This window comes from Dryobates pubescens, chromosome 7, assembly GCF_014839835.1.
Source record: "Dryobates pubescens isolate bDryPub1 chromosome 7, bDryPub1.pri, whole genome shotgun sequence".
Classification (NCBI taxonomy): domain Eukaryota; kingdom Metazoa; phylum Chordata; class Aves; order Piciformes; family Picidae; genus Dryobates; species Dryobates pubescens.
Window position 1 is genome coordinate 552,063 of NC_071618.1, and position 12,603 is coordinate 564,665.

Below are 12,603 nucleotides of genomic sequence, written 5' to 3' on the forward strand. Positions count from 1 at the left end.
TGATGCTCATCATTTATCTGGGAAGAGTGGAATTTATCACCTCAAGGAACAGATGATTTCTGTGGTAGTAACATAGATGTTTACAATTTTTTTTTACCACTGACAGTTGATTCAGATGGATTTTGATTGAGTTTAACGAAGTGAGAGGATACTTGGTATGTTTTTAAGTGAAATTTCATTCCATTTGATGGAATACAATGAATTACTCTTTCTGCCATTTACAGGTGATACTAGCATCAGGTTACTATGCTGTGTTTAGAGTAAAACTAATAGCAAAAGAACTCGAAGGAATTCATGATGGAGCTGTACAAGTCACGACAGATTATGAGGTATATTTATTGTGTATTCATGTATGTTGCCCAAATGATATGTTCAGTTTTTAAGCATGAAGTTTTAAAAGCTGTAGTAGCAGACAGATTGCAATAGGAGGGAGAAGTTGGAAAGAACCTGTGGAGGGCAAGTTACCCCTGCAAGTTAACCCCTTATCAAATGGCAGTAATGCTACTTACTGACTGTCTTCTCTGAAGGAATAAAGAATGACTTTCATTATGATTTTCATCTGGCTTGTAGAAATATCCGTTTAAGTCTGACCTAATGCTTTGAGATACAGGTAGTTCTTGACACATCCTCTAAGTGCTAATGCAAGAATCTTTTGGCATACCATATCTTGACAATGTGCTGTTGGTATGTCATCAGTTACTAAAATTGAGCTATGGTTTTGGAGATTTTTTTTGTCAAAAGCTGGTGTGAAAATTCTTTCAAAGAAATTGCAGCTTTACAATTGAAGAACAAATTCCTACAGTAAGATTAGTAAGGGAGAGAGAAGCAGCCAGTTAATTCTCAACTTTGTGTGCCTTTCCTGTTGATAGATTATTTGCAGGTGAGAGAGGATCTAATAGAGTATGGAACCTATATTTAAATTTTGCATAAGGGAATAGGGGGAAAAAGTAGGGAAAAAGGGTGACACTGTGCTTATGAGGTCAGGAAATTGTATATCTTACTGTGTGGTTCTGATGAAGCTACAGAAAATAGGAAATGCCTAACTTCTGCCAATTATATGAGATTTTAAGGGATTTTTTTTTTTAGTATTTCCATACATGTATATCACCCTTTAGTTACAGAATTCAAAGCATTATATTTTCTTGCTCATTTAATAGCTTTCACAACTGCACAGAAAGGGTTTCATTGTCATCCCTTATTCCTTTCACATTCTTTTTTCTAAGCCTATGTCTGTCTTGAGATCTCACCATGATTTCCAAAGTTTTTTTAGAATTTCAATGTATCTTCTTCACTATTTACTTTAAAGATGTTACCCTTCTGTTTTCCAAAAGTGTAAACCCCATTCAAGTGAGACTTACATAATGCCCTATTGGAGAGCTTATATTTTAACTATGCCTGTTCCATGTGGAATGGTGATCTATATGACTGTGCAAAGGTGTACATCCTGACAATATAGAGTGACTGCTCTAAACAAGAAATCTTAAGTCATATCTCTAGGTTGTAAATACACATATAAACCTCGACTATATTAATTGTAGAATTTTCTGGGGTTTGCTAGCCTATGAAATTTGAAAGTGGAAGAGACATTGAAAGGCTGAAGTATAAGAATGTAAGTTGTTGGGGTTTTTCTAAACTTTCTTGTTTTTTTTTTGTTTTTGTTTTTTTTTCCTCCTCCAGATTTTAACTATACCAGTGAAGGCAGTGATTGCTGTAGGCTCACTGACCTGTACACCAAAACATGTCTTTCTTCCACCTTCTTTTCCGGTAAGAGAGTTTGGTCATAGCATTAAATGTTTTCTTGCTGTGTTTTTTTAATCTGTCCTTTTCAAGGGAAACCACTACCTTGAATTGTTCCATGTGAAATTGCTGGAGAAATTGTGCAATTGAACTGCTGTGACGGCTGTGGATGTAGTCTACCTGGACTTCAGCAAGGCCTTTGACAATGTCCCCCATAGCAAACTCCTGGCCAAGCTGTCAACCCATGGCTTGGATGGGAGCACACTTGTAATGGGTTGGGGCAGATCCCCTCCCCACCACGCGCAGAAATAACGACTCAGACAAACTGATTGCAAAAGTAGTGGAGAGTTTAAATAGAGAACAGTGAGTGTGCACAAAAGGAAACATGGTGACAAGAAAGAAACCAAAGTAAACCCAGAAAGACCCCAAACCCCACCTGAGGGTGCATCCAAAACCCCCAGGGCTCCTTCTTCCCCCTCCCTCTGCTGGGCTGGTCTCAGCTGGCCAGGCCTGAGACTGCCCATCCCCCTGTGGCCTTAGGCCCAATCAGGCCCATGGCCAGGAGATCTCTCCCCCAGTTACCAAGTCTCGGAAAGGGAAGGAAAGAGGAAGTGCCAGACCCCACCGCAAAATTTATAGTGGTGCAAGGGATTATGGTAGAAATACCTAATTTCCTGAGTCCACCCACTGGGATGGACTTCTGGACACAGGAAACACCCCTGTAGCAGAGGGCACCCAGCCCAAACTACGACAACACTGCATTGGGTTAGGAACTGGCTGGAGGGCCGAGCCCAGAGAGTGATGGTGAATGGTGCCACAGCCAGCTGGTGGCCAGTCACTAGTGGTGTGCCCCAGGGATCAGTGCTGGGCCCCATGCTCTTTAACAGCTTTATTGATGATCTGGATGAGGGCATTGAGTCCATCATCAGTAAATTTGCTGATGACACCAAGCTGGGGGCAGGAGTTGATCTGCTGGAGGGTAGAGAGGCTCTGCAGAGGGACCTCGACAGGCTGGACAGATGGGCAGAGTCCAAGGGCAGGAGATTGAACACATCCAAGTGCCAGGTTCTGCACATTGGCCACAGCAACCCCATGCAGAGCTACAGGCTGGGGTCAGAGTGGCTGGAGAGCAGCCAGGCAGAGAGGGACCTGGGGGTACTGGTCAATAGTAGGCTGAACATGAGCCAGCAGTGTGCCCAGGTGGCCAAGAGGGCCAATGGCATCCTGGCCTGCATCACGAACGGTGTGGTCAGCAGGAGCAGGGAGGTCATTCTGCCCCTGTACACTGCACTGGTTAGGCCACACCTTGAGTACTGTGTCCAGTTCTGGGCCCCTCAGTTTAGGAAAGATGCTGAGTTGCTGGAACATGTCCAGAGAAGGGCAACAAAGCTGATGAGGGGTTTGGAACACAAGCCCTATGAGGAGAGGCTGAGGGAGCTGGGGTTGTTTAGCCTGGAGAAGAGGAGCCTCAAGGGAGACCTTATTGCTCTCTACAACTACCTGAAGGGAGGTTGTAGCCAGGTGGAGGTTGGTCTCTTCTCCCAGGCAACCAGTGCCAGAACAAGAGGACACAGTCTCAAGCAGCTCTAGGGGAGGTTTAGGCTGGAGGTTAGGAGGAAGTTCTACACAGAGAGAGTGATTTGCCATTGGAATGTGCTGCCCAGGGAGGTGGTGGTCACCATCATTGGAGGTGTTCAGGAGGAGACTTGATGGGGTGCTTGGTTGCATGGTTTAGTTTAGGTGGTGTTGGATGATAGGTTGGACGCGATGATCTTGAAGGTCTCTTCCAACCTGGTGTATTCTATTCTATTCTATGATTCAGATGTAATACTCGGCAGCAAGTCAGCTAATAAGTCAGTGTTTTACTATTAGAAGTCTTTGATCTCTGTGGAAGTCTTATTGTATTATTCTCACACTGAGAGCAGATCTTCTCAAGGGTACATAGTGGAGTATGGGAGCAGGAAAGCAAGAAAGCAGTGTGGGTCTACAGTTTTCTGTAGAAATATGTCATAGCTATTTTCATTCCTGCTCCTGCAGTAGTGGTTTTTCAGTGAGTACTGGAAGCAGCTTCTTTGCTTTAGGCTACAGACTGAAGCAGCTTCTTTGCTTGAGGCTACAGACTGAAACAGCAAGCTATTAATCAGATAATACTTCCTTATCAGTTGGCATTCAGCATAACGATAGAATCATGGTCAGTCAAGGCATATTGACTTTGCAATTGGTATTTCATGACTTTCTGATGAGTGGGGAATGTAATATGATGGAAAATCATAGGGAGAGAGATTGAAAACTTGGAGTGGGGGGAAGTATCAAAAGGAGGCAGCTGGCAGTTTCTGAAGGGATGTATGTTGGTGGAAATGGATTTTTCTGTTGCATACTCTGAATCTGTCAAAGCACTGCCTGCACTCAGCTCCTCCTCTGATAGCTCCTTAGTATCTCCTGCTTATCTTAAAATTTGTCTACTTTTAAATAGTAATTTCTGCACTGGCATTTTATCAAATATTTTACCTCATATCTAGTTAGATAAGTGATACTTTTTTGAGGAAGTAATGCAATAGTCTCAACAGCAGAAGATGAGTCAGTCAGTATGACATTAGTAAATACTAAAAATTCAGGTAAACGTATTTGCCCTATTACCCATTCATCTGCTTTCTGATCTCCTACTTGACAAGTTGTTTTGAAGTAATTTTCTACTCTTGAGGTCATATGCTCATGCCAACAGTTGCAAACAGCACTTATCACAGTATCACAGTCTCACAGTATAACTAAGGTTGGAAGAGACCCCAAGGATCATCAAGTCCAACCTGTCTCCACAGACCTCACAACTAGACCATGGCACCAAGTGCCACATCCAATCCCCTCTTGAACACCTCCAGGGACGGTGACTCCACCACCTCCCTGGGCAGCCCATTCCAATGACGAACGACTCGCTCGGTGAAGAACTTTCTCCTCACCTCGAGTCTAAACCTCCCCTGGCACAGCTTGAGACTGTGTGCCCTTGTTCTGGTGCTGGTTGCCTGGGAGAAGAGACCAACCCCCTCCTGTCTACAACCACCTTTCAGGTAGTTGTAGAGGGCAATGAGGTCACCTCTGATCCTTCTCTTCTCCAGGCTAAACAATCCCAGCTCCCTCAGCCTCTCCTCACAGGGCTGTGCTCAAGGCCTCTCCCCAGCCTTGTTGCCCTTCTCTGGACACGTTCAGGTGTCTCAATGTCCTTCTTAAACTGAGTGGCCCAGAACTGGACACAGTACTCAAGGTGTGGCCTAACCAATGCAGACTACAGGGGCACAATGACCTCCCTGCTCCTGCTGGCCACACTATTCCTAATACAGGCCAGGATGCCATTGGCCCTCTTGGCCACCTGGGCACACTGCTGGCTCATGTTTAGGCAGGTGTCAATCAGCACCCCCAGGTCCCTCTCTGTTTGGCAACTCTCCAGCCACTCTGACCCCAGCCTGTAGCTCTGCATGGGGTTGCCGTGACCAAAGTGCAGCACCCGGCACTTGGACTTGTTAAATGCCATCCCATTGGACTCTGCCCATCTGTCCAGTCGGTCGAGGTCCCTCTGCAGAGCCTTTCCACCCTCTAACTGACCAACATCTGTTCCTAACTTGGTGTCATCTGCAAACTTGCTGATGGCTGACTCAATCCCCTCATCCAGATGATCAGTGAAGATGTTAAAGAGGATGGGTCCCAGCACTGATCCCTGGGGCACACTACTGGTGACTGGCCCCAGCTGGATGTGGCACCATTCACCACCACTCTCTGGGCTCGGGCCTCCAGCCAGTTCCTAGCCCAGCACAGAGCGCTGCTGTCCAAACCATGAGCTGACAGCTTAGCCAGCAGTTTACTGTGGGGGACGGTGTCAAAGGCCTTGCTGAAGTCCAGGTAGACCACATCCACAGGCCTCCCCACATCCACCAGACGGGTCACCTGATCATAGAAGGAGATCAGGTTGGAGAGGCAGGACCTGCCCTTCCTAAATCCATGTTGGCTGGACCTGAGCCCTTGGCCATCCTTCAGGTGCGCAGTTATTGCTGCCAGGATAATCTGTTCCATCACTTTCCCTGGCACTGAGGTCAGGCTGACTGGCCTGGAGTTTCCAGGTTCCTCCATCCATCCCTTCTTGTGGATGGGGACCACATTGGCCAGTTTCAGTCACCTGGGACCTCTCCAGTGAGCCAGGACTGGAGGAAAATGATGGAGAGCAGCTTGGCAGCTCATCTGCCAGCTCTCTCAGCACCCTAGGATGGAGCCCATCCGGTCCCATGGACTTATGAGTGTCCAAGTGGCTCAGCAGGTCCCAAAGTAATTCCTCATGGATTTCCAGGGCATCACACTGCTCCCTGACCCTATTACCCAGCTCAGGAGGCCACTCATCCTGGACTCCTACCTTGCTGTTAAACATCGAGGCAAAGAAGGCGTTCAGGACCTCAGCCTTTTCCTCATCTTCGGTCACCGTGTTCCCCTCCAGGTCCAGTAAGGAGTGGAGGTTCTTCTTGCCCTTCTTTTTAGCGTTGATATATTTGTAAAGATGCTTTTTATTGTCTTTCACAGAGGTGGCCAGTTTCAGTTCCAACTGGGCCTTGGCCTCTCTAATTTTATTCCTACATAATCTGACCACTTCCTTGAACATACCTGGAGAAGCCTTCCCCTCCTTCCAAAGGTGACACAGCCTCTTTTTTTCCCTTTAATCCTCCAGATTTATCCTTAGGATTTGTATTTCCCATTTGGTTATATGGCCTCACCATTTTATTGATACTTTATTTCACTGATTACCATACCTGCAATTTCATCTATGAACTGCTCTCATAAGCCTTTGATAAACTGAAATAAAGACCCATTTCCCTTTTATTTTACCAAATATAATGCAATTTCTATATTCTCTATATATATCCTAATTCGTCAGGATTGTTGTCCATTTTGAACACCACGTACAAATATTTTGTTCCATTTTGGGCCATAAAGAAATAATTGTTTTGAAAAAGCCTCCCTTTATTTTGTTCTAACTTGAATCGCAAAAGACCTCCTTGGTTTACCATGGTCAGCTTGATTTTGTTTATTTTTTTGTTGGATATGGTTTGCACTTGTAGCACTTGTTTCACAGCCTCTAAGGCATAGCTTCCTTGCTGTTATCATTCTTTCTCATCCCTGGACTGTGATTTTTATTGGCTTCATGCTCTTTTCTGTAAATATTTTCACATAATTACTCATTCAGGGGACCTCTGAACTCTCCTGCATTATGTTTGGGAGTATACATTTACATATAGTTGTCACCTTTGACAAGATTCTAGACTATTTTGCGTGTTCAAATCGCAAGATTTTCAGAACACTCACCTTTACTTACTATTGCTGCTGGTCACTTACCTGTCTTGATATTTGAGAGCATTGTCTTTTCATTTCAAATTAAACTTATGATCACTGAATTCGTCATACCCTGTTCTGTAATGCCTCCATTACTTGTGAAAATAAGCCTAAAATAGCATCAGTTCTTCTTGTTTCAGTGTTTAGTAGAGAAATTTGGCAGCTGTAACGTCCAGGAATAACTAGGTGCTACAATTTTAGTAACACTTGCTTTTTAGTTCATACTTTGGAAGTAGTTCTACAGCTGCCTAGTTCCCAGTGCTGTCTGTCTCTGTTTATAATTTCAGTATGTTTGTATCTGTGTCTAACTGATGGAACTTTGTCGAAGTTGTTTGCTTCATAATGGCATTTTTAGCTCACAGTGCCACTTGTCAGCTCTTCCGAGATCAAAGCTGATCTTTGAGGACCTGTGTGTTAAATAGTATTTTTCTGGTTTTCTTATTACTGTCTTTCCTTAGGTTATTTCATGTCTAAATGCTTTGTAAAGGTCTTAGTAAAATACTGTAAATTCGTTCTACAGGGTTTATATAATCTTTACCTAATCTTTATCTTGCCCAACTGATGGTAGTTTATGACAAATAGGATTCCATAGATGAAGCTCAGACATACATCCTACTCAATTTAACAAGGCTATACTGTTGAGAGATTTATTCTTGTAGTTTCTTTCCCTTTGCAGTTACTACTGTCGAGACTGTTCATGCATGTGTCTGTTACCTGAAGCCACAGTCAAATCATAAGTCTGCAAAAGTGCATTGCCCAGCTCTTCAGTCTTTACCTTAGAGATGTTTTTAAAAAGCTGAAAGCATTAATTTAAGGAAAATATGAAAAGCCATTGTCATGTTCTTTGGAAGATAGTCTTGGGTATTTAAATTTGTTCATATCAATTTATTTTATATAAAGCTGAAATTTTGTTACCCATCCTGAATTGTTCTTTGTAATTTTTTTAAAAATTTATTTATTATTTACTCTGTATTTGTCAGGGTTAGGCTTTGAGGTAAGGTGAAAAATGTGGACACAGAAATATTGAGAGATGGAGCATGATAATAGTTCTGATTGTGACAAACAAACTACATGCTCAGTGCGTAAAGGTTAAAGTAATGTTTGGCTCAGAAGAGGAGGCAAAGTATAAAGGTGCAGGGGAAAAACTTACACTGTTTTCTTTTTAAACATTGTGATTTTAGTGGCTGCTGTCTGGATTTCATGAAGAGTTGGAAGGATGGACTGTACCTATGTTTTTAATTGTCCTTTGTAATCTGCAGCTTCACTCTGCTGTTCCTTTCCAGGTTATTTTTAATTTCTGGCAGCTCTGTACTGGATCTCTTTTAAGAAGCTTGCATCCTTTCGTAATAGGATGCTCAGAAGATGGAATTTTTCTCTTGCACTTTCTATGTCATTTTGACATGATTTGTTTAAGCAGAACTGTTGTTCTAGCTCTTCAAGAATTTTAAGCTGTGCTTAATTTTGAATGAAGGGTGAAATGTGTTTAGAAATGGAGAAAAGAATACAACTTCACAGAAGTTTACCTTGAAGTGCTTAAAGTAGCATATTTTTTTTTAAGATAGCATAGTTAAAAATCTCAATTTAACATTTCAGCTCTGCTGTGGTCTTTGCCAGCCTGCATAAATAAACACATAAGCTAGGGAAAATGCATACCTTGCAGATATTTTACATCCTTTCTTTTCTTTAGGGGAAGGTAGTTCACCAGAGCCTGAACATTATGAACTCCTTTTCTCAGAAAGTGAAAATACAACACATACGTTCCCTGTCAGAAGATGTAAGGTTTTATTATAAGAGGCTAAGAAGTAATAAAGAAGATTTAGAGCCAGGAAAAAAATCAAAGGTTTGTTTAATCCTTATTTTTACATGTTTACAAGTTTCTGTGGTTATCAGAAATCTTTTTTGTTTTGTTTTTTAATTTGCTTTGGTCATTAGATGCTGCTGTCACCGTGCTGTTTCATAATGGATCTTACGTGTTTTTCAGATTGCAAATATTTATTTTGATCCTGGTTTACAATGTGGAGATCATTGTTATGTAGGATTGCCTTTTCTTTCTAAATGTAAGTAACATTTGACTTTGTAAAGAAAAATCTTACCAAAAAAATGTTCTCTTTAAGCAATGATTTTACATGAAGAGCTAAAAACCCACATTATTTCTTAAAGCGGAATCTAAAGCTCAGCACAGCATAGCAATGCAAGAAGATGCATGGGATTCTGACTGGGATTTGCATGAGAACTTATTCAAAGAATGGATAGAAATAAAAGAGAACTCAAGCCATAGGTAAGTATTCTATTGCTGTTACTTTCTCAGGCCATAAATCACTCTATAATTCTGTTATGTGTGCTCTTATAAATATGAGATTTCTTAATAATGCAGTGCTCTTTGAAAGGGAGCCAAAAACAATTTACTTGGCCTTCTCCACAAAACCTTTAAAGAGAACATTTTAATAGTTAAAATCCAGTCATTACCTCAAGTCATACACAATGCTGAAAGTTACTATTCGCTGCAGTTCTTGAAAAGATGGCAACAGCCAGGCAGTCTTTGTAGAAATTTCTGAAAACAGATTGTATGTGCAGTATCCCTGCTTAATCTGTTTTAAACATGTAACCTCTATGTTTCTCTAAGATTTCATAAGGTTTTCTGTTGCTGCTATTTAGAGATTATTTAATTTTGGTGAATTGTCAAATTGTCTAGTATTTTTCCTTGACCTTTGCTTAATAGAAGTTGATTCATTTTTGCTCTTTTATATCTGAAAAAAGTGAAACTTACTTGCTGCCTGCTTTTTAGACATCTGCCTTCTCATACATAGAGTGATTTGATTTCCAAGGAACATAAATTAGCAGAGAAGGACCTGAGAGTTTTAGTGGATGAAAGTGCGAATATGAGCTGGCAGTATGTACTCACAGTCCATAAAGCCAGTTGCATCCTGGGCTGCATCAGAAGAAGCATGATCAGCAGATCAAGGGAGGTGGTTCTTCCCCTCTACTCTGGTCATATGAGACCCTACCTGTAGTATTGCATCCTACTCTGGGGCCACCAGTTTAAGAAACTCAGGGACTTGTTGGAGTGTGTCCAGAGGAGGGCCATGAAGATGAAGAAGGCTGGATCACCTTCTCTCTTACCTTGATCCTAGTTTACAATGTGGAGATCATTGTTATGTAGAATTGCCTTTTCTTTCTAAATGTAAGTAACAGTTAACTTTGTAATGGAAAAACCTCACAGCACCTGTGAGGACAGGTGGCAGAGTTAGGACAGTTCAACTGGAGAAGGCTTGGAGAGACCTGATTGTAGCCTTTCAGTACTTGAAGAGGGCTTACAGGAAAGATGGGGAGGAACTTATTATTAGGGAGAGTAGTGATAGGATGAAGGATAATGGCTTCAAACTGGAAGAGGGCAGATTTGTATTGGATGTAAGGAATGTGAAGGTGTTGCGGCACTGGAACAGGTTGCCCAGGAAAGTTGTGGATGCCTCCTCCCTGGAAGTATTCAAGGCCAGATTGGATGGGGCTTTGAGCTAGTAGCAGGCGTCCATGCCTATAGCAGGGGAGATGGAACCAGATGACCAATAAGGTCGTTTCCAGCCTAAGCAGTTCTGTAATTAACAGCAAGTTCACATGCCTTTTGTGGTCATAGCATCAAAGTTACTGTTTCAAAAAAGGTGCACTTATTTGTGGGGAAACAAAACAATTGCATGTAGTTAAACAGAGTAATAAAAGCATATCTTACCACTTATAAAAAATAATGCTGATAATAGCTCCTCAGCATATTTAATCTAAACAGAATCCTCTGTTTATCCACACTGGTAACTTCTAGTGACTGTCACCTATCCTAAAAGGATGGTAAAGCACAATTCTGTTAAAATCCGTATCTGAATAAGTAGCAGCTCTAACTAGAATATACAGTGCTTTAACATTTTTCAATATATAATCTAGACACTGTAGCACTTTTAAACAGAGTTAAAATTAACCAGCTATCCAATGTGGCATTCAGCAAAGGAGAAACTGCTCCTTCTGAATACAGAGGGGTTCTGACTTGGGCATTAGGAGTACCTCCAAAATATTTCTGCAAGTTTGAAGTCTAACTAGCCTTGTTGCAGCTGCATGGTGGAGAGCTTGTAGGAGAGCAGGAATCAGGTCTGTTGCAGAGATTGGTTAATAGTGAAGAGCTTAATTCAGTAATGGAAATAGTAGCTTGCCCCAAGTGTGACTCGTTGGGATTTGCTTTAGTTTTGTTTGGCAGGAGGATAGGCACACACATTGTGTGTCCTTTGCAGCGAGAGTGCACAGACAGATTGACTATATGCTATGGGTGCACAGACACAATGTTTTCAGGAAAGTGGATGTCTAGATGTTGAATTGGAAACAGATTGTAGGAAGATGAATGGTTTTTTCCTTTCTAATATTTATACCTTTGCAAAACATCAAATATATTTTGGTTTATTTTTCTTAATGATTTGAATCTCACTTCTCAAAATTTTCTTCCCTCATAGCAAGGGTTACACGCATCCCAATGGAAGATAAAATTTGTGTCTTGATGTCCAGAGAGCAGTGATTTAAGAGAAATGCAAATACTCAAAAATTTGTGATACATTGCATAAGTCTGCTAACCTTTATCTGTTAATAGACCATATCAGAACTTGGAATGGATGGATAATGACAACAATACTTAGAGAACATCTTTAGAATCTTTGAGTTGATCTCATACATCGTGTTTTGGAGGTTTCTGTTGCACTGTTCTATAGTAGTACACATGGACAGATCTCAATGTGTTTTAAATAGCATATAGATATAACATACCATTCTGTTTCTCAAACTTATGTTTTATGGGTGTGTTTAAACACTGCTTTTCCAGGCTTTTCCCATTTTACTCCTGTAAAGTAAATTTTATAACTATTTCTCCAGACTGAATGCTGTATTTGAAGTAGACACAGATCTCCAGAAGGATGTCCAGTTGAAAATTACAGCAGAAATGTCCTGGCCTTCCATACTTAGTTCACCACGCCATCTAAGCTTCCCCCTTACCAATACAAACAGTTCATCAGTAAGTTATTTTGTTGATGGGATCATTTGGTAAGGGCTGGTTTTTTTAACAGCCATTTCTAATTACATTAACCATAATGTAAACTTTACAAAAATTGTGTTTCTGAATAGGAAGAAGAAATTTTCCTACAAAACCCATCTGATGTTCCTGTGTATGTTCAATTCCTTCCTGTAGCTCTGTATTCTAGCCCATCCTCCTTCGTAGATAAAATGTTAGAACGGTAAGTGTTGGTTTAGAGTAATGAGGCCATTCTCATTCTGCAGCAAAATGTGTTGTATAAAAAATGCTCATGCAGAATATGGCAGCTGTGTCGGTTGATGGTTTTGGCTACTTGTAGAATTTGAATCATTAAGCCAGAGCAGAACCTAGGCTGGTTGCCCTGGAATGCACATCTGTATTTTTTGCTAAGCTAAAATGATGCAAACATTTCTTCCTTAAGTTGAAGTATAAGGGGATAAGAAAAA

At 41.4% G+C, this 12,603-nt stretch overlaps 1 protein-coding gene across 1 annotated transcript in view; it reads left to right on the plus strand.

The window, feature by feature from the left end:
- Positions 1 to 12,603, plus strand: part of TMEM131 (transmembrane protein 131) — a 113,097-nt gene that overhangs the window by 75,968 nt on the left and 24,526 nt on the right. Inside the window, exons 18-24 of the mRNA XM_054163168.1 lie at positions 225 to 329; positions 1,678 to 1,764; positions 8,789 to 8,941; positions 9,083 to 9,158; positions 9,262 to 9,379; positions 12,001 to 12,139; positions 12,250 to 12,359. Of these exons, the coding sequence (XP_054019143.1) occupies positions 225 to 329; positions 1,678 to 1,764; positions 8,789 to 8,941; positions 9,083 to 9,158; positions 9,262 to 9,379; positions 12,001 to 12,139; positions 12,250 to 12,359 (788 nt within the window). The remainder of the gene's footprint in view (positions 1 to 224; positions 330 to 1,677; positions 1,765 to 8,788; positions 8,942 to 9,082; positions 9,159 to 9,261; positions 9,380 to 12,000; positions 12,140 to 12,249; positions 12,360 to 12,603) is intronic.